General features: G+C 39.4%; 1 protein-coding gene and 1 long non-coding RNA gene across 2 annotated transcripts in view; one reads left to right on the forward strand and one right to left on the reverse strand.

Moving 5' to 3' along the window:
* Positions 1–675: 675 nt before the first annotated feature.
* Positions 676–8,968, forward strand: LOC142054656 (uncharacterized). Its single transcript, XR_012659636.1, has 3 exons — positions 676–746; positions 7,498–7,560; positions 8,892–8,968. It is a non-coding gene; the product is annotated as an uncharacterized LOC142054656 (long non-coding RNA).
* Positions 5,986–19,887, reverse strand: part of LAMA4 (laminin subunit alpha 4) — a 102,917-nt gene continuing 89,015 nt past the window's right edge. The window contains exons 29-38 of the mRNA XM_075087462.1: positions 18,645–18,809; positions 17,797–17,950; positions 16,887–17,080; positions 14,690–14,879; positions 13,676–13,831; positions 12,695–12,854; positions 11,543–11,673; positions 9,014–9,107; positions 7,905–8,024; positions 5,986–6,446 (exon numbers count right to left, since the gene is read on the reverse strand). Of these exons, the coding sequence (XP_074943563.1) occupies positions 6,301–6,446; positions 7,905–8,024; positions 9,014–9,107; positions 11,543–11,673; positions 12,695–12,854; positions 13,676–13,831; positions 14,690–14,879; positions 16,887–17,080; positions 17,797–17,950; positions 18,645–18,809 (1,510 nt within the window). The 3' untranslated portion in view covers positions 5,986–6,300. The remainder of the gene's footprint in view (positions 6,447–7,904; positions 8,025–9,013; positions 9,108–11,542; positions 11,674–12,694; positions 12,855–13,675; positions 13,832–14,689; positions 14,880–16,886; positions 17,081–17,796; positions 17,951–18,644; positions 18,810–19,887) is intronic.

A 19,887-nucleotide genomic window follows, 5' to 3' on the forward strand; every position in this document is an offset into this window, starting at 1 on the left:
AGGGGACGGGAACATCTCTTATGAAGAAAGGCCAGGAGACTGGGTTTATTCAGCCTGGAGAAGACTGAAGGGGGTTCTTGTCAATACTTAAAATTATCTAAAGGGTGGGTGTCAGAGGAGGATGGGGCCAGGCTCTTTTCAGAGGTGCCCAACAGCAGGACAAGGGGCAATGGGCACAAGTTGGAACACAGGAAGTTCCACCTGAATATGAGGAAAAATTTCTTTACTGTGAGGGTGCCAGAGCAGTGGAACAGGCTGCCCAAGGGAGGCTGCGGAGTCTCCTTCCCTGGAGACATTCAAAACCTGCTTGGATGTGGTCCTGTGCCCCCTGCTCTGGGTGTCCCTGCTCAAGCAGGGGGGGTTGGATTAGATGATTTCCAGAGGCCCCTTCCAACCTCTGCCATTCTGTGATTCTGTGATTACCTTTTATTGCTAGAAATGTCTGATGAGTTACATTTTATTTTCCCCAAATACATTATTCAGAGTGATAGTGCGAAATGCACCAAATGATAGAAAAATACAAATTAAAAATTAAATGAAAAAATGGTCATGTGGAAATGCTGTAATGATGTACCCTCCCATCAGGCTTGCAAACTATGCTTTTCTTTAAGCTCATTTTCATATTTTGTGTGCAAATATTTGTCCACAGTGCAATTTGGAGGTGCTTTTGCCTGTGTGTTGAACATAGCAACTTTGGGACTGAAAATGAGAGAGGAGGAATGTAGAGATGCTATTGTCTCAGCATGGTAAGACTGGTCCACAGCATAGCTACACTGCAAAATGATGTAGAGAACATGTGATACGCAAAGCAGTTGCTTGCAGAAGGCTCTCTTGTGACACAGATGGCATTTCTGCTTCCTGTGGGAGAGCAAAAGTACTGCCATGCAACCCAGTTCATTAGATTTTATGGCTAAAACTATCCAACACAATATGCTTTTCCCAAATCTGTTATTTCTGGTGCTGGTGTGCAAACAAAATTTGTTAAATGAAATTCTTAATAGAAATCTGAAGTTCAGTGTATCTTAATCCTTTATTTGCTCTGGAGACACCATGGTGCTGACTCCTGGACATGACCTACGATCTTGTAGAGATCAATTATAAGTCCCCAGGAAAAGAAAATAATACTGAATGACTATTTAAAAAACTTTACTGGAAAGATTAACTATGTATTGCAGCAAATACAGTAATAGTAATACATGATATATAAAATACATATCAAGACTAATTTTTAAAAACTTAATTGAAAGAGAAGACTCAATCTACTGGAAATCTGTGTTGTTCTTAAGAAAAAGTAATGAGTGGCCCAAGCTTACTCCAGATTCACATTTGAAGTTGAAAAGGACCAATGGCTTGGGTGTTTCAGGCAGGTGGAAAGTTCAGCGTGAATAGAGTAATACTGTCTCAAACACTTTTATAAACTAATCGACAACGTAAAACTACATGAATATTGATCAGGAAAGCAGCTGGAGTTTCTTGTCTCTGGACAGACTAGATGTAACTTACAGCTTAATTTTGCTCCCTGTGGTTATGTGAACTGGTCTGAGCCTGTAGGCTGTGGTCTGTTCTAGCTGCTAGATGTGAAACTGTTTCTATACTTCTTGCCTACCGTCATGTCTTTGAAGACTTCCCTTCACATATCTTTTTGGCCTTACTTAGGCTAAAAGCAGTACAACATTGCTTGTAAACATTCCAAAGCTTAATTTAAAGTCTACAGAAGTCTCTTAACATTACTGTACCCGGCTGCTTTCTTCCTGTGTAATTAGCTACATTTTCTACTTGTTCTTTCAGTTACCTGTAGTTTTTGTGTTCTATATCTCATCAATATTCAGCTTAATGGGATTCGCTCCATTGAACATGAGATTGCAGCAAGAAACCTTGTGCTTTGGTTTCCAATATGCTATTAAGAGGTCTGTGATGGCAAATGGAAAGTGATTATTCTCACTGAGCTTGGAAACACTGTGAATCAGAGATGCAGTTGCGATTCATATTCATGTGGGAATATTTTTTAGCTTCCAAAGGAGGTCCAAGGGCAGGAAGTGGATTTGTAATAACCAGTTTGGCTTAATGCATGTGCTCAGAGGTTTAATGAAACAGCCAGCTCAATGATGTGAAAGAAATAATCACACACTGACTTTCTGCTTTGTTGTAGATGAAGCTGTACTTCATCTAACATAGTGTAAATGCATGAATCTAGTCAGGTCCCCTCAGAGACTCTTTGCCTGTGTTAATAATTTAATCAACACTCTTATGCTAATATATGTTTCTTACCCTTATTTTTTCAGTAACTTTTTGTTGTTGATATTATACAGTAATAGCATTCCACAGCTTTGGAACATTGAGTAATTGAATTGTAGGAATAATATAGTATGTCACTGAGAGGAAATGAGTTGACATGGACCACTGTGAATCTGTGAATAACCCTTAAATCCCAACCACAACAAGAGCCAAATGTACATTGCAATTTAAATATATGTGCTATGCTTTCAGCATCTTTTTAATGACAGTCATTTGACTATTTAGGCCACATGCTGCTGTAGGGAGAATATACTGGAATTTGAACTAGTGTTATTCTTTGATTTATATTAGGGCTTAGTTCACATATGAAAGTTTGGATTGTTTGGGTTTTGTTTTTTTTTTGTTTTTTTTTTACTTAGAATGGCTGGCTTTTGAGGAGTTAATGTCAGACCTGTAATCCTTGATCCATCATTTTCCTTTTCAAGCTATTGTCCAGACTCTTGATCCTTGAGGAGAAGGAAGTATTAATAGGAACCTTTGACTATGGGAGATCTCTACAGATCTTCAGAAATAAGAGAGAGAGGGGCCAGAAGTCCTAATTAAATACCCTATTTTGAAGCAGTTTGTTGAATATTTCAACTTGAAATTAGATTCTTTCTTATATAGCTGTGCAAATGTAAAATTTCAGAATATTCCATGATATAATAACAGTGTAGTTGTAGCCCTGATTTAGATAACGCCTATAACAACAGCTTGTTAAAACTCTGAAGGTGGCAGAGAAATCTCCTTAGGTTCAGAGCTCATTTTTTTGTAGGCTTTCTGCAGAATTGAGATAGTTATATTCAAATTGAAAATGCAGATGGACGGTCTGATGATGTACCTCAGAACTTGGAGATTTTTTTCCCAAATATTTGTAGATGAAGGGTCTTGTACTTGGGAGCTCTAAGTTCTAAGATACAGAAGACAAAATGAATTCTGGGAAGATTTCTGCTTAGGCAGTTGACTTCTCTTAAACACCAGGAGCTTTGAAGTGAATGCGGAGGTGTGTGCAATGTAATGCATCACATACAGACTTTCTTTGGTGCATATAGAATGGTAATTTCAAGGTACATATGGATGCTGGGGGCAGGGAAATTTGCATTATTCTCTGCTGTCTCCCAAGTCCGCAAGTATCCTCTGGTTTATAGTATTTTTCCTTTGAAACCCTGTTCTGCAGAGGGAAAACCTGCACCTCTGAGGCTTAGAAAGGAAAACTGAGAAGATACCCTACACAAATACTGCCGTGTTTGGTTAGCTGGTGATACAATAAAAAGAAGTAAATTGAATGGCAGCAGTTTATGAATTTTAATGTGTTTTTTATTTACTTACTACTTTACTGTATTTTCAGTTTTCCATATATAAAGTATGCAAAGGACTGATTAATCAGAAAAGTCATTCCTAAACGTAAATCCACTGAACAAAACCAAATCTCATTGCAGCAAATATGTCTAAGAAAAATATTTTTTTATTCAGAGAGCTTAGATGTGGATATGAGAAAATATGCTTTAGTTTGAAATAGGTGTAAGATGGAAAAACATTCTGAGTATGTGTGTACCAGTTAACATATAATGCTCCACTTAATTCCAGCATTCACTAAACTGTGATGCTCTTAGGTGGCACAAGCATATGCTATTCCTGGCTATCTCTGCTTAGCAGCTGCAGACAACCTTGAAAGGAATTTCAGTAATGCTTGTAAGGAACCAGTCTAAGCAGGGAATCTGCTGTTCTTTTCTCTCCAGCAATGGGGTCCTGGAGACAACAGCGTGAGGAAGCTTAGCTCAGGTTGTGGTGCCATGAGATTGAGCCAATCAAACAACTCGCTGCAACTGGAAGGAACAAACTTCCCTTTTTACCCCTGCTCCCAGCTGCACAGCCCTGATACCACACAAGGCCTCTGGTACCCACTGGGAACGCAGCTCACTGATCTGAAGACACTCCCCTTCACCCCCAATAGTAAAAAAATTTCCAAACCAAAAGCCCTAAATGTTTTATGTTGAGAGTCTAGATAGTAGCTGGGAGCAGGAAAGAGTTGAGCAGGCATACTGGTTTTGGTATCTGAGACAAGGATGGTATTTGATGGCAACTGGATTTGGGGACCCGTGATGTGCTTGATTCAGGGAGACTGCACAGGGGTACTCTTACTGATTGCTTCTGAACTATTAACAGCGGGCTATGGAGTTGTGAAAAGAGGGGGCTATATACCACACCCAGAAGTAGGGGGCCTCCTCTGTGGTTGGGAAGGGAATCAGACCTGGGAGCATATTGCCTGGGAGTTGCGGGGACCAGAATGGGAGATGTGTGCCAGAGAAGGCGGTTGGAACAGGCACGGGGCAGAAAGCATGAGGAGAGCTGACAAGGCTTGTGGAAGGAGAGGCAGTGGCTGCTGGAGCCACAGTCTTCTCTCGTCCACTCACCACCCAAAACTGGGCTCTAGAGGCAGGTGGAGAGGCAGTAATGGGGTCCCAGCTGCCACAGGGTCCCTGTGGCAGTCTGTCCACAGCTTGCAGTTTTTTACCCAGTGAGCCAAGACCACTTCAATATGTCAAAACCGTTTTCCTACTGAGAGAATAGTAGGGAAGCTACTGATTAGTGCTGACACATGTCTTATTCTGGTGGTTCCTCCAGCTGCCCATAGATTCAAGATCTTTGGATTCCAGTTGTCACTTGTGTGTTTTCCAGATGAGCTCCTGTTAATTTTTAGTCTGGAGGGTGTTGTCCTTTCCTGCTCTGCAGCTGGTCATATTTTGAGTTGGTTCCAACAGTAATTTGCTCAGCGATCATAAAACTTTCTGTCAACAATAGTTTATTCTTTAAAGAAAAGAAACCTAACTGGCTTTGATGCCTTGTAGGTTATCACTGAAGAGACTAAGTTTTGCAAGGACTTTGTCTGATGTTCAAGCCTACTGTGAGCTAGAGCCTAGTGTTAACTTCCATCTACCTTCTATGACTTTAACACGGCTTAGATTTACATCCCTTTGCCTTCTGTTTACATCTTCCTATTTCACCACCATTTCCTCTGCAGCAGCGTATCTCCCAGGATACACTCTGCAGGAACATGTTCCTAGTTTGAGGATTACTGCTGTAAACTGAAGTCCTGCAGCAGTCTCACAAGGAAGTGATGATTTTATGTGATAAGGGATTTGCCTGTAACTGTGACTATGATTCTGCTTTCTACACCTTGCGTTTACTTGTGTAATAGTCGTGCAAATGATATCACAATCAGATTGTGGACTTAGTGCTGTGTTTGTATGTAAGTGCATTTAAAAATTTAGAGGAAAAAATTTGAAATTTTGAATTTTCTCTCTTCTCCTCCTACATAAGGCAAGTATTGCTCTAAAATTACTAGCTTAGGTAAGTGATCAGTTATATAAATTGTCTGTCTTAAAAGATATACATCCTGACTTCAGATTGTGCTAGAACATATCCATGAAGCCTAGAAGTGGAATAAAAATTTTAGTTCTTCATTGCTCGTAAGCTTACATAATTGGTATGCTCACTGCCCCCCATTTTAATTGAGGAATATATAAATAAGTTGAATGGAAAGTTAAAAAAAATTATCTTTGAACACAGTTATTTGCAATTTAAGTCTATTATCTAGCTTTACTTTTTAATGTGCATTAGCAGATCTTTTCCTGCAAAACAAAGGGTGACCTAAGGTATGGAATGAAATGCTGTAGAGGATCTATCATGAAAGTAACATATTTAATATAATTTTCATTTCTTTTATAATCTCACATTTTCATATAACAGACTGGCCACACATACCCTATAAGAAATGGTAAAGCTCACTCTTGTGGTATAGCAAGAGAAGTGCAGAAGCAATAGCCCTTTATTCTTCAGTGATTTTTGTTTGCACATAAATATTAGAAGTGAACCTTAAAAATACTGCTTTCTGTAGACGAATCCTTGATATTTTCATTTTCCTCTTGATGAACATGGCTTCTTTTGTTTTACTTTTATTTCTGTGATCTAAGGAACTGCACTGTTCCTGTGCTTAGCACTGCACTGTGCTAAGGTCCAGCACTGTTAGGCTGCTGGACACGTGTTGATGCTTACAGCACCACTAACCAAAGCTGCTTTACTAAAACTCACTGGTTTTTCATCAATCATGAAGTTACGAATACAGCCAATGAAGGAGCTGCGTGTAGTCAGCCTGGATGTTAGCAGAGACTCTGGAAGAAGCAGATTAAAAAAAAAAAAAAAGAAAAGAAAAAAAAATTAGAGCTCCTGATGACCAAAACAATCAGCTTGGTGGCAGAATCTTTCCAATTTGCTACTAATGACAGCTGACAGCTCTGCGGAATCTTCTGGGGGTCTTTTAAAATGTCTGGTTCACTGCCAGCGTCCTAGAGGCCATTAGAGTAGGTATGGAGAGTTACCTACATCTATGTAAGACTCTTGATACTACGTAGCCAGTAGAGGCCCCATCTTGCATTTTTTGACAACTGCATTTTCTTTTAAGTAATGGAGTAGATGAATCCCAGGGTGTGTGTTTGCAGTTTCTTTTAACGTTACATGTACTGTCATCTGCATCTGATTTGTTAGTTTGCATTTAGTTTATAATATTTACATAGTATTAGTATTATATCTTGTTTGTTGTCGTGAAGTTCATTGTAAGATTTTTCTGTGCTGGGGTGATAATAGCATTATAGGGCCAATGTATGGCATTGCTTTAGTATTCTGTAATTAATGTAGAAATAGAAGGCTCTACTATGAAGCAGAACAGCATTTGCAATTATGACTTTATATTACCTCTCTGGGAAGAGTTCTGTCCTAATAAAATTCCAGTTTGGATTTAAAGAGTGAACAGGCATCTGCACATAGATTTTATTATTCCCTTTAGGCTTATTTTTCCTTCTGGTAGTGTGGGATGGATGCAAACATCACGCGCTCAAGCCACTAATCCAAGATAAGTAATATAATAAATTTTGTAGTTAGAGCTGTTCATGATTGACATGCAAGGCACAGAGAAATAATGCTGCATGTTTTCAATGATAAATGTACAGCAGATGACATAAAAATTGAATCACATAGTGTTGATTACAGTTTGCATATGAACCCCAACAGAGTAGCTCTGTATGTTGAATGAGGGAAGTACACATAGTAATCCTGGCCCACACTACACAGATGGTCTGTGAGTCACAAATTCACATTAGCAGACACCTGTGCAATAGGAATCACTGGTCAGAAAAAGAATCTTCATGTTTTGTCTTGTGTTTAAAGACACCATTGCTTGAAGGAGAGAAAGAAGCCTACCAGCAACAAAACCTTGAGACTCCAGTTACAGTGAGTTTCCAATTCCGTAAATAAATAAGTCACTTCTCAAAAAGACAGTAAGCCTGAACTGGAAAGTAATGTGGGGAAAAAAGTGGGGTTTTTTTCTATCTAGCTGAGTCCATATCTGACCTTCCAGCAACTGTGAATGCTTTAATTTCAATGAAGCAGCGCTTTTTTCTTTGAGAACTTGAGGCAGAGCATTTCTGATCAGCTCTTGCGCCATTGAATTTTACCAGTTTGTTCACATAAGATATGTTTGTTCTCTTTTGAAATGAAAACTAAGTCTCTACACTTTCTCTGGAAACCATGTTGAAATTTGAGAACAACGTTTCACAAAGCTGCCAAAAACTTACCTGGCACACCTCCAATAAACACTGGCTCCCTGTGGTCAGTTGCCTTTGGATTTAGTGGCCCTACCACATGGTTGACTTCAGAGTCTACATCCAGCTGCACCACATTAGCATCTCTAATAACTGCAAGGAGAAGAAACAGGGATCAAGAAGATTTTAAGTAGCACGTGAGTTCTCTGTGACAGACAGGAGTTATCTGTTTGGTCTGAGTAGTTTGGTTTAGTATGTGCTAGATTGCGTGTGAGCCATCAGTGACACTATGTGTGCAGATTCAGGCGCAGAGCCAATGGAAGATACAGTGTGGGAGCAAGGGTGCTTCTGAGTGGGGCTCTTGATTGCTGGCAGCTGTGTCTAGGCTGCAGGGTATGTTCATACAATGGTGTGTGGCTTAGAAAAACTGTTTGCCACATCATCCCCAACAGGGGATGTATTAGAATACAGTGAGGCTTCCCCCTTGCTTATGTGTCTGGGTTTTCCTTCAGAAGGAAACCAGAATGCGTGGGCGAAGGGTACACACTCAGATCTCTTCTGAATGTGATACTGGGAGACATCCTAAGTGGGCATCTAGACAGGAAGGTAAGGAAGTTCAAAGTACCTGAGGTTTAGAAGTACTTGTTGACTTTCAAACCCAGGAAAGAAGATTGCTGTCTGGCACAGAGGCAAATCCTGACTATAGGCGTCTCTCTGTGTGAGGCAGAGGCTCCCCAGATCTGTCCTGGTACTTGACATTTAAGGGCAGCATACACTTGTGCCTACTACATTCTGCCAACTTATTTAACCTCCAATTGGAAAAAGAATATAATCTGGTAGATGACTTAAGCAAGGTTGCCAGCGTTTCAGCTAGGCTGTTTTGTGCTCTTTGAACAAGGAGCTTCCATCTTGGCTTGTTCTTTGTAGGAACTTGTGCTTGTCCTCCCAGGAAGCTCTACAGTTCCTGTATCTGAGGGATGAATACAACTGTGTCTTTCATACAGGCTTGTGTCTTGACAGGTGAAAAGGAAGAACTGAAAATATGACCCCATTCCCAGTGCACTAGCCCATGGAGGTGTGTATCTGCGGAGGGAGAACTGGGCTTTGTCACATTACTTAGGGGATGATCGTGTTTTACTGACCTGCAATTCGGTGCCACCTGCCATCGCAGAGACTCTGTTTCAGTGTCACTGAAGTTGAAAAATCCCTGATTCCATTATTCAGTTTCACAGTAACCTGGAGGAAAATAATGTAGTCATCACTGTAAACCCCCTCCTGTTCTGTCTTTCTTCTTCTGTTGTAATAATGCTGCGTTCCCCACTCAAAACATGTCTAATATGTAAGTGAAAGAAAAACATGATTTCATGAAAGCCTTTAAAATAAAGCACCTTTCTAATTCACAGATTTAGGGTGGTGTTTTTTTTTTTTTTTTATAATTCAATAGTTCTGCAACATTTCTGATTTGAACTCAAGGAAGAGTTCAAAAAAGATTTAAAAATAACACTTAATTTCACTCAAATTTTCTAGTACTGCTACTCTATAATTTCCTGTGTGACAAATTAGTGTTTAGAGACATCAGATGATGTTTTGGCATCTTGCTAGCCACTTAATAAGGAAAATGGTCATGAAAACCCCAAGTATAAGCAAACAGATAAGATGTGAGAAAGGAATAGAAAGGGAACTTGAGAATGACTTTTAAGTTACCTGTTCAAGGTTACCAGCAAATCTCTGGCAGAGCTAGAAAGTGAACCTAATGCTGAATTTTGCACCTCTGCTTTAGTTATATGGAAATGTTACAGCAGCAGCAGAGCAGTGTCGTGTCCCTGTTGTGGGGCATGAGATTCCCAGTGGTGATTGCCAGAGAGCTCCAAACACTGAGTCCAGCCGCTCAGGCTTTTCAGATGTCTAAGTTGTCCCTGATAATGCTGACACCTTATTGACTGAAAAGGTTGCAAGGAAACAACTTATATTTAATTTTAGAAGATCTCTGTTTTAACATAGTTGTAGCTAAGAATTTTTATTTTTTTTTTCCCCACAAGGGCACCAGCAAACAAAAATGAAATGATCCTCATGTTCTGTTTTATCCACCTTTGGACAAAATATATAGGGGTGAATCATGAGAGAAAGTGGCTCCTTAATAAATCACCCAGACAAGCTGTACTGATAGAGAGAGATGCATACATTTTAAAAAATGAATTAAAGGCGCTGATTGTTCTTATTTGTCCAGCAAAAATGGTTTTACAAAACAGGTCTTCAGTAATGCATTCAAAGAGAACAGGTGGTTAATGGTAAAAATCACAGATGCGTGCTAAGGAGGTAACTAGCATACCCATTGCAGTGACAAACAGGGAAGAGCTGCTTTTCCAGGGTGAATTTTGTTTATGAATTGCAATTGCATTGTATAGGAAATGAGGTTTGAAGCAGTAAGTGAGGCAATATCTTCTGTTAGAACAACTGATACAGCTGGAAAACCAGACAAGTTTCTGGACATGCAAACCTTCCATCAGATCCTTACATAAGAAGTACTAGGCTGGACCAGTTTTATATAGATGCAACTTTTAAGTGTGGCACAATATACAGCAATGCAACGTGCTTTAAGAAGTTCTTTGTTAATTCACCAAGGACCAGCTACAGCTGTAAGAATGGGCTTTATCTTACCTAATCAGCTGTCAAAAGTTAGATGCCTAGCTGAAGCACCTGTTGTTCTCTCTATACTCAATACAGAAAAACAGATTCTCTGAATGACAGCTCATTTAGTCGCCTGTATTAGACATCTGCATTAGGATAGGATGAATCACCATGCTAAACTGTCTACTCAGTCACTCTACTGTAGGTTCCTGTTCTCCTAAGAGAGATGACAACATGTTTCCTCAGGTGTTGCATTTCTTACTGAGGTACAGCGGCCTCACTTAAATACTCTTCCACTTTGGTTGACAGTTAGATACTGGGTAGTGCATTGCAGTGGTTAAAGAATATCTCTTGGCTATGCCCTGAGATTCTTTTCTGCAATGAAGGAATTTTCCTCCCCCCCCCGGCTCTAAACCTTTGTTTGGTTTGTTCATTTAGACTGCAACTGATTACTGTATGTGTGCAATGTGTAGTATGGTGGGATCCATATTTTAGCAAAGAACAGAATAAAAAAAAACAGAAACAGCAACAACTGTCTGGTAAGTTCATTTCAAACCTCTCTTGTTCAGCTGACAGCCTTACAAAAATCCAGAGGCTGTAGAAACCAGATAAACAGACAATCAGAACTTTCCTTCACTCTCCCCATCGCACACATATATGTTAAAGCAAGAAGAGACTGAGCACAACTCAGACTTCTCTTTTAATAAACAAATAAAAATTCACCAACAGTTACCTTACTTGTACCTGTTATACATTTTTAATGTGTGGATGAAAGAGCAGCACCAAAGAGCCAGTGCTCTTGCTTCTTTTGAACTGCTCATGAAATATTTATAGTTGGTATCAGTAAAGTGATCTGATTTTGTCTTAGGTGTTGTTTTTTGTATTTTAAAAGAAATATCTGGGTTGTCTAAGCAGTTAATGTATTTAAGAAAGAAATAGGAATCAATTCCAAGTTTGTAAGAGAAAAGCTGCATATAGCAGAGCCCAAGTAGGTAGGAGAGGAACCAGTCAAAGCAGTGGAGGAAATGTGGCCTTCATTTTACCTGCCCATTTCTCATGTGCATGTTCAAGTACTCTCCGTTCACGCTGTGACCATGCAGTAGAATTCCTGAGCTGCTTCGGGGACGTATTTCAAAAACAATTTCAAATTTCAGGCCTAAACTGAAGGATTCATCTGCGAGGGAAAAAGAATAACATTCTTTTTGTACTGAGTTAGTGTTGAAATTGTAGGTCTACTCAAAGTCAGGAGGGAATTTCAAAACCCAAGGGTGGAACTTACTTGTTTTGTATTTAAAACTATTGGAACATGAACCAGTACACATACTCGAAGACATGGCGTGGTGAGCTGTCAATAACCCATTTCAACTTTTGTTTTATCTTTGCTTGAAGTACTAATAAAGGTTTCTTTATTTTTCTCATTATTTTAGAAACTGTGTTTTGTTTAAAAATATTTCTTAGCAATGAAATGGACAACAGAAAGTAAATTATTTGTATTTTTTGGCAGTTTCTTATTGTGCAATTTGCTAGACATTCAGCGGTCTTTATACAGTGAGTGGGAGTTTACTTGAGCTTTGATGATTCAATAGAAGAACCCCCCTTTTTCAATCTGGTGGCAGGCCAGGGAGGAAATTAGAAACACTCTCTAATTCTTCTTGGTGCTGCCAATGAATAGGGTTGTGCAGTTTCCTTTCCTGTTCAGATCAGAGCCTATGCGACCAAAACCCCCTCGTAAAACACTTCCTGGAACACTGCAGTCCTAAATGACAGAGAAGATATGTTCTGTCATGTTGTTCATTATCAAGACATGCAGAAAGCCTTTCCTTAGGGCTTTTGAATTACATGTTGTTTTATTAATTAAAAACCTAAGGGATGACCATTTGCTGGTATACTTGATCTTAGCCATGTTGACTTCTATATGTCTGTGATAGTTTTTACCATATTATTTTAATTGAAATATTCCAATTGAAATTATTATTTGAGATGTATACAGATGTATTTATGTGATGACTTGTTAAGTTTCATGGTGACATTGTGACCTGTCAATATCATCTGTTTACCGCAATAACGATCTGTATCTAATAATCCTTACAGCTCACAGTCTCAGGGATTACCACACCCTGTAGTGAAATGTGCCGTTCTGAAGCAGTGAATACTGCAGTCTTATTATGGGATACATTTGTTTAGTAGTGCATTACCAAGGACGACATATCCTCCTTCTGAAGAAAAGTATGTTCCTGCTTCTGATGGGCCTTCAAAGCAAGGTGTTACGCTAAATGTCTGCGAAGCTGAAGTAATTGATCTTCCATTGAGCTGTAAATTGCTGAGACAACCACTAAAACTGTAGACAGAGTTAATCTGAGGGGGAAAAAAAAGCATGATTAGTAGATAAACTGCTTGTGGAAGGAAATAAACTCTTCTGCTCCTATTTGTACTTGTTTAGGCTGTGATTGTCTAGTGCATCAATTTTTAATTAAAAAACAGTTTCCAGAGAAGAGAAGCAGGACAGATGCTTTTTGTAGCCTCTCATATCTGATGACTTGAAGGTAACTCCAGCTTGTGTTGTTTCTTGAACAATCCTTACTGAACTGTGAGAAACAAAGTGCAACTAGAGCCAGGCAGTGTTATGCATGCCTCCTACCCTCAAGGCAAGACAGGGGTCTACTTTCTGAGTAGTGTATCTGTCTTGCTAAGCACATAACACTAAAGATTACCTTGAAGGAGACTTGGTTGTGTTCATTTTTGGTTTAACACTCCTTTCCATGCACTTCAGTATCCGAGGTGTAGAGCGGAATCCTGACTTCTAGGTACTGTCTTAAAATAGAGATACTAAGACAACACTGAAATCTCTCCAAAACTCATGTATCTCAGACCTTAGGGTGGAACTGATCTCACCTAACTTTACCTGTCTCTTCTAAGCCTGGATGTCACTAGGATTTCTCTGTCCTTCAGAGACTACTGGCTTTCCAGTTGCTGCTGCAAGTCTATGGAAGTCTAGCCCAGCTACCGCCAGCGCAGCCCTGTGGGAGCTTTGCTATCCACTTGAACTGAGCTGTGTGCTCCTTAGCATGCTGAGGATTCAGATCATAATATGCTTTTGCCTGAGCTCATCCCTACAGTCAGCTTTTGCATTAGCTGTACACAGAGGTGTGGGATGGTATAATGGGTGTCAGCTTTACCTGGATATTTTTTACAGCTTTTCCTGGAGCTACACCCCCAATATAGAGTGGTTCAGTGACTTGCCACGTGTTTGCATTACTGCCAAAAGGTTCTTCCAGTACTCGGAGACCATCAATTATCAAGCGACCGATATTTTTGTCCCTAATAAATATCACCTAGAATGGGAGGAAAAATATTTGGAAGATTACTTTCATCTGTTGAGGGAACACTCCTGTGCATGAAAGAAGCTTGAGAAGAAAAGTTTGTGAGTGATACTCTACAAGCCTGTTTTATTAACTGCCAATAATCTTTGCTGAACAACCCTCTTTTTTCACATTCATGTAAAGGCTAGATAGTAAAACTGCTGTCTTATATTTTGGTGTGCAAGGCAGAGGTAATCAAAGTGTCACAAGGTCTACTTAGATCTGCCGTTCTTGTATTTCCATATATGTTTCATTGCTACAGTGCTATCACTGTTAGCATTTTTATGCTCTTCACCAGTTTTATGATCTGGATTGATCCAGCCTGATTTAAACACTTAAGTGCCCAAGTTAGGAGCTTAGTAACTGTAGACTTCCTCTGTAGTCAGTGAGGAGAGAGGTACCTACAGGGGGAGATTCACCTTGACTCCTAAAATCATCTTTTTATTTTCATAGACTACAGAGGGACCCTAAAACAGTTGTGCTCCTTGCTTAGGCACTTCAAAGAAATTTGCTGAATGGAATTATCCTAGTCCTTCCTTTCTTAGCCAATTTAACTTAATTGTTTCATTGTTCTGCTTGTTTCTGTCACTTCTCTTCAGGTGTTAGTGTTCGTAATTGCTGGATTTTTATAGATGATTCACTTTCCTGTCCCTAGTTAATAACTTGATAAAATACTGCATTGAAGATTTAAAAATATTGGCAGAAGTTTCCTAACTTGTAGGTGTGGTTATGAACACATTAACGAAAACTCCCTGACCTGTCACATCAGCAGTATCTTTACTGCAGCCTTGATAGCATGTGCCATCATAATGACTGTTTTCTTTTACTTACGTTGTGCCAAAGACCATCATTGTATTTCTCTTGGCTCTTAATCCTTATCTTCTGATGACCAGCATTAAACATAAAAATGAGTCGGCCATGAGCAACGAAAAGGGCCATGAAGTTGGTCTCTTTTTGATCCGAGACGTAGAAAATCATTCCATGAGATGAGTAAGTTTTCAGACTGATAGAGAACTGAGCTCTGGCACATAAAAACACAATATTAAAATTAAAGCAGATATAATTGACTTAAGTCAAACTGCAGGCAGAGGAAGACTGAGATTTTCTTTTCGTCCAAAGGAATATACATCTCCTTTATGGAAGTGGTGTTTCTGAGAAACATTCCATACTGTTTTTTGGAGTAGAAGTCGAAGTTGCAGAAGAAGCTGCCATGCAAGAAACTTGTCTTCAAAAATGAAAATCTCTGGAGTGAATAAAATCAGTGCAGACCACCAATAACTGACAGTATAGAATCATGGAATCATTGAATAGTTTGGGTTGGAAGGGACCTTTAAAGGTCATCTAGTCTAGCCTCCCCCTGCAGTGAACAGGGACATCTTAGAATCATAGAATTGTTTAGGTTGGAAAAGACCTTTAAGATCGTCAAGTCTAACTGTAAACCTAACACTGCCAAGTCCACCACTAAACCACATCCCTAAGCACCACAACTACGCATCTTTTAAATACCTCCAGGGATGGTGACTCCACCACTTCCCTGGGTAGCCTGTTCCAGTGCTTGACAACCCTTTCAGTGAAGAAATTCTTCCTAATATCCAATCTAAACCTCCCTGGCACAACTTGAGGCCATTTCCTCTTGTCCTATCACTTCTTACTTGGGAGAAGAGACTGACACCCACCTCACTACAACCTCCTTTCAGGTAGTTGTAGAGAGCAATAAGGTCTCCCCTCACCCTCCTCTTCTCTAGGCTGAACAATGCCAGTTCCCTCAGCCACCACTGAGAAGACTTGTGCTCTGGACCCTTGACCAGCTTCATTGCCCTTCTTTGGACGTGCAAATGTATATACACTACACTTCCATTCCTGTTGAACAGCAATGTTGGGGGACTTTTTAACTGTGGTGGTATGGAGGCCTGGTAGTTCACAAATCTTTAATGTTATTCCAGACTCGCTGCTAAGCTTGTCCTTCCTTGTGAGGTCCAAGACAACATGGCAAGTTATACTGACTTGGTTTGACCCTGCAACAATGAAGATTTCTTGAGTGATTGGTGTTATTACTTTGCGTCTAAAAAATGGCAAAGCTGTACGGGTGTAGGACAACGCCAGAGCTTGTTAGTCCTGCTTCTCATGTCAGGTGACTAGCCTAGCTTCCATTCTTTGAATTGCCTGAAGGTTCTATACATTCCCCATTGCATGTATGTGTACATTGCACACAGACTTAGGCCCTTGCCAATATAAATTGATTTAAAACATCACAAGTCATTGTTTTTCAAAAATGCATGTTACAATGATGAAGCGATAATAACAGTTGTAAAACAAATATGTCTTGTAGGGATGAAGAGGCATAGTAGAGTTTGGGTTTTCCTTCTTCATATGGGCACCATCAGGACTGCCCTAAGTAAAACACTATTGAATTAAAACGAACAAAATGTTTTTTTTTATTTGAGTCAGGAAATAGCACTCTTCTTTTCTGCATTAGTGGTCTGGTATGCTTCCAGGAAGTGCTGTGTTGTTGAATTTATAGTCTTTCATGGAAAGTATTAAACTGAAATCCTTTGTTCATCATAACATACCATATGGCATATTCTGTGGGAGCCTGAGAATTAAATGTGCACAATATCTGGACTCATTTTTAATTACTTGTATTTCCATTATGGCTTGAATTGGACATGGTTTTCATAGCTTTATGTCCTACTGCACTGTGTAGATTCCTAATCGTTAAACAGCTGCCAAGGTCCACTCAACACATAACAGCTTCATTTCTTGGTGAACTATCGTGTTCTTTTCCAGCTCTGCTGTAATGCCATTGCTTCTTGCATAAAGAGGCCGATGGCGCATTGCTTGTTTAGAACTGACATCCTACAAATAGGCAAGGGGATGCACTTTGTTAATATACAGTGTAGATGAAGACTCCACAAAGGGATGTAACTGGAAACACATTCTATTTGTTGCTCTTACCCAACTGAAACACCTTTTAGTATATCTGTCTCCTCCCCAGTGTATTTAATTTTTATTTGTAAGGGCCCTTTACCTTTCACTGAAATCCTTTGGTATGTGATCAAATTCCTGCCGGCTGTTTGCTGTTCCTCCAAACTGATACGCATGTTCGGTTGCCTTGGGATTCATGGGCAAGTGGCACTGGGGGTCTCTTTGCATATTCACTTCTTGATACAATTTTTTGAGGCCAGTTGAAGGCTCTGAAATCTTGTCTTTATCTCTTCCCACCTTCATAGAGAGAAAAATTTTAACTAAGGTTGGACGTAATAAAAATAACAGTATCATTTATATATAAGCTAGTAATATACTTTTTTCCTTACAAAAATACAAGGAACGGTTCCAAGACAAATTTTCCATGAACAGATCTACTATAGAAGCTGATTTAGGGCAGAGGAAGGGATAAACGGAATACTGTGTAGCTAACATAATTACAAATCGATCCTTTTGCAGTTTTCCTACTTGAATCTTTTCCTCTCTGCTTGTGACGATATCAGCTATACTATAGGCAAAAGAGGACATGCTTGGACTAAAAGTTCTGCATGCTGGAAGAGGGGTTTTTTCACGTTTATATTAATGCATGCTAATTGTACCCAGTAGAACAAGCCACACAGAAGTAGCTGAGAACAGAAGCAAGCTTATTGCCTTTAGGATATAGAAGAAATCAAGAAGGCTTGTTTCTGCAGCGCTTTTTTGAAGATGTCATAAATTTCGTTTTACAGTTTGAGTAACAGAGAATGATGCACACGTAGGCCAGATAGATCAGGATAGGGCAGTCATGTGCAGTGGTGGAATATGTAAAGGAATAGGATTCTTTCCTTCGTATATCTGAAATATTCTTCACGTGGTACATTTTGGATCCATGATTTGGAAAATTCCCAGTCTTGACACAGTATGTATCAACTTCGGAAAACTCTAGGGTGGTAATGGGGCAATTTGTAGCAAACCTTTTTATTACGGTTTCCTTTGGCTTTTGAAGAGTTTTTTCCTTTCTTATGAAGAAGAGCAACCGGAGGAGATTCCACAGGGCATCCATACAAAGAAGTCTGAACTTTCTCAGAGTACTGCTGGAAATCCTCCACTTCAACATCTCGATCCAACCTGTGTTTCAAAGAGGGGATGACAAGAACAGCTTTTTTTCAAGTGTTGGAATTGTCTTCGTAAAAATAGAAGAATTTACATTTATAGTTTAAATTACATTTGGATGGGCTTTTTTCTGATTCTTGGATTATGGATAAAAGTACAGATATGTCAGTCAATGTTTGGGTAATGCGGGCAGCCTAAACTACTCTGCCTGTTGTATCCGTGCTTGCATAAACAGAGAGTCTCAATCTGCAGCATCAAATTCACTTTAAAGTCTTCTATATAAGAACATTTCATAATACGATTAAGATCAACAAATTCTGACCATTTCACATGACCAAACTCCTAACTTCCACAGCTTCTGTGGGATGCCTTAATATCATGTTGGTTCAAAGGCAGAGCTGAAATCTACATAATATAAATGTAAATTACAGCTATGCGTATTATACATTGCACCAGCAGCATTAGCAGGTGCAGTACTGAAAGCCAATTCACATCAATTTATTCCCACTTTAACAATATCTTAACGTAGCAAGTCTGTGCCAGCAGGTTCTGCAGCAAATAAGGTAAGAAACTTATTCACACATACTGTCTATCCTCACAAAATGAGAGAGGGATTTTCATTGTGACAATAAATCAGTTTGCTTGAGCTACTATCCGAGCTGTCAGGCAGCGACTGCCTGGTAAATGTGTTTGGGAGGATGCTACGCACCTAGTGATGTAAGCGTTGCTTATGCAGCCAGTGAAGTTGGCTTGCTGTGTTCTGAGGGGAGAACCACCAAAATAAAACTTCTTGACGCTGTCCGAGCTTTTCCCTGCTCTGTCCTTTGCTGGGTTCTTCTTGCTTTGCTTCTTGTCATCAACAGTCAGCTCGTATCTGCAAAGGCAAAGCAACCATTTTGTAGGCTAGTTTTGGAAATGTCAATGCCAGTGGTTAGACAGCATATTGCGTGCACCCAAAATGCTCCATGCTGTGTATACATCACTGAGTGGTAGGGCTCAAAGTTATGAGAAGACCTTTTCGCTTCCAGCTATGCAATAAGTAGCAGTGCAATTAACCCACTGGTGAAGTTGAGACCAGAGGCCCATGGATTTCATAATATCCTGGCGTTAATTGTAAAGTCCAAAAAAATACAGTCCACTCAGTGAAGATAGATAAACTAAGGAATTGCTAATAAATGGATGGAGCCACCATCTGGGAAAAAAAAAAAAAAAAAAAAAAAGATCTAAGCACATGCTGATCCTTTCTCCTTATGTCCCTATCCTTTTTTCCTTCTCTTTTGTCACAGTACATTGACGTTTGAGCTTATAAAATGTTTTTTACCTAATGCCGTTTTGCAACATATTAATTGCTGCAGAAGTCAGGAAGGATTCTATTGCTTTAGTCAGAGACTGAGTATAACTAAAGCATCAGACATTGACTTTGTTTGGCAAGTTCAGAATTCAGCACACTCAGGGAAACATGACAGTCCCCAATGCTTTTCCAAGGCACCTTTTTGCACCTTGAGCTTTTCAAACTATGTTTCTTGGGTGTCAGAAGTCATAGGTGCAAACCTCCATTTCCATTAGAAAACTGAGAATGACCTGGTTGTATCTGCATAGGCAAGATTCTCAAAGAAAGATGCTTTGATTATTTAACCTAAGAAAATTTTAGATGTACAAACCAAGAGTAAAACATACCAATAAAATGCTTTCAAATTTTTAAAGAAGCATGTAGAGACTTATTCCCTACTGCTGTATTTAGTCTTACATTTGTGTCTGTCAGTGCTAAAAAGATTTTGGACATGTTCCACTGTATATATCCCAAATTAATACTTTTTTGTGAAGATGCCTCAATTACTTCAGGGTCAATTTGGGATTGCATTAACAAATCAGAACAATCAGTCCTGCTGAAAAATTAATCTCATGCTAATCTTATATTAAACAGCTTTCATACCTGAGGATGAAAAAGGACT

The sequence above is a fragment of the Phalacrocorax aristotelis genome, chromosome 3 (genome assembly GCF_949628215.1).
Source record: "Phalacrocorax aristotelis chromosome 3, bGulAri2.1, whole genome shotgun sequence".
Classification (NCBI taxonomy): domain Eukaryota; kingdom Metazoa; phylum Chordata; class Aves; order Suliformes; family Phalacrocoracidae; genus Phalacrocorax; species Phalacrocorax aristotelis.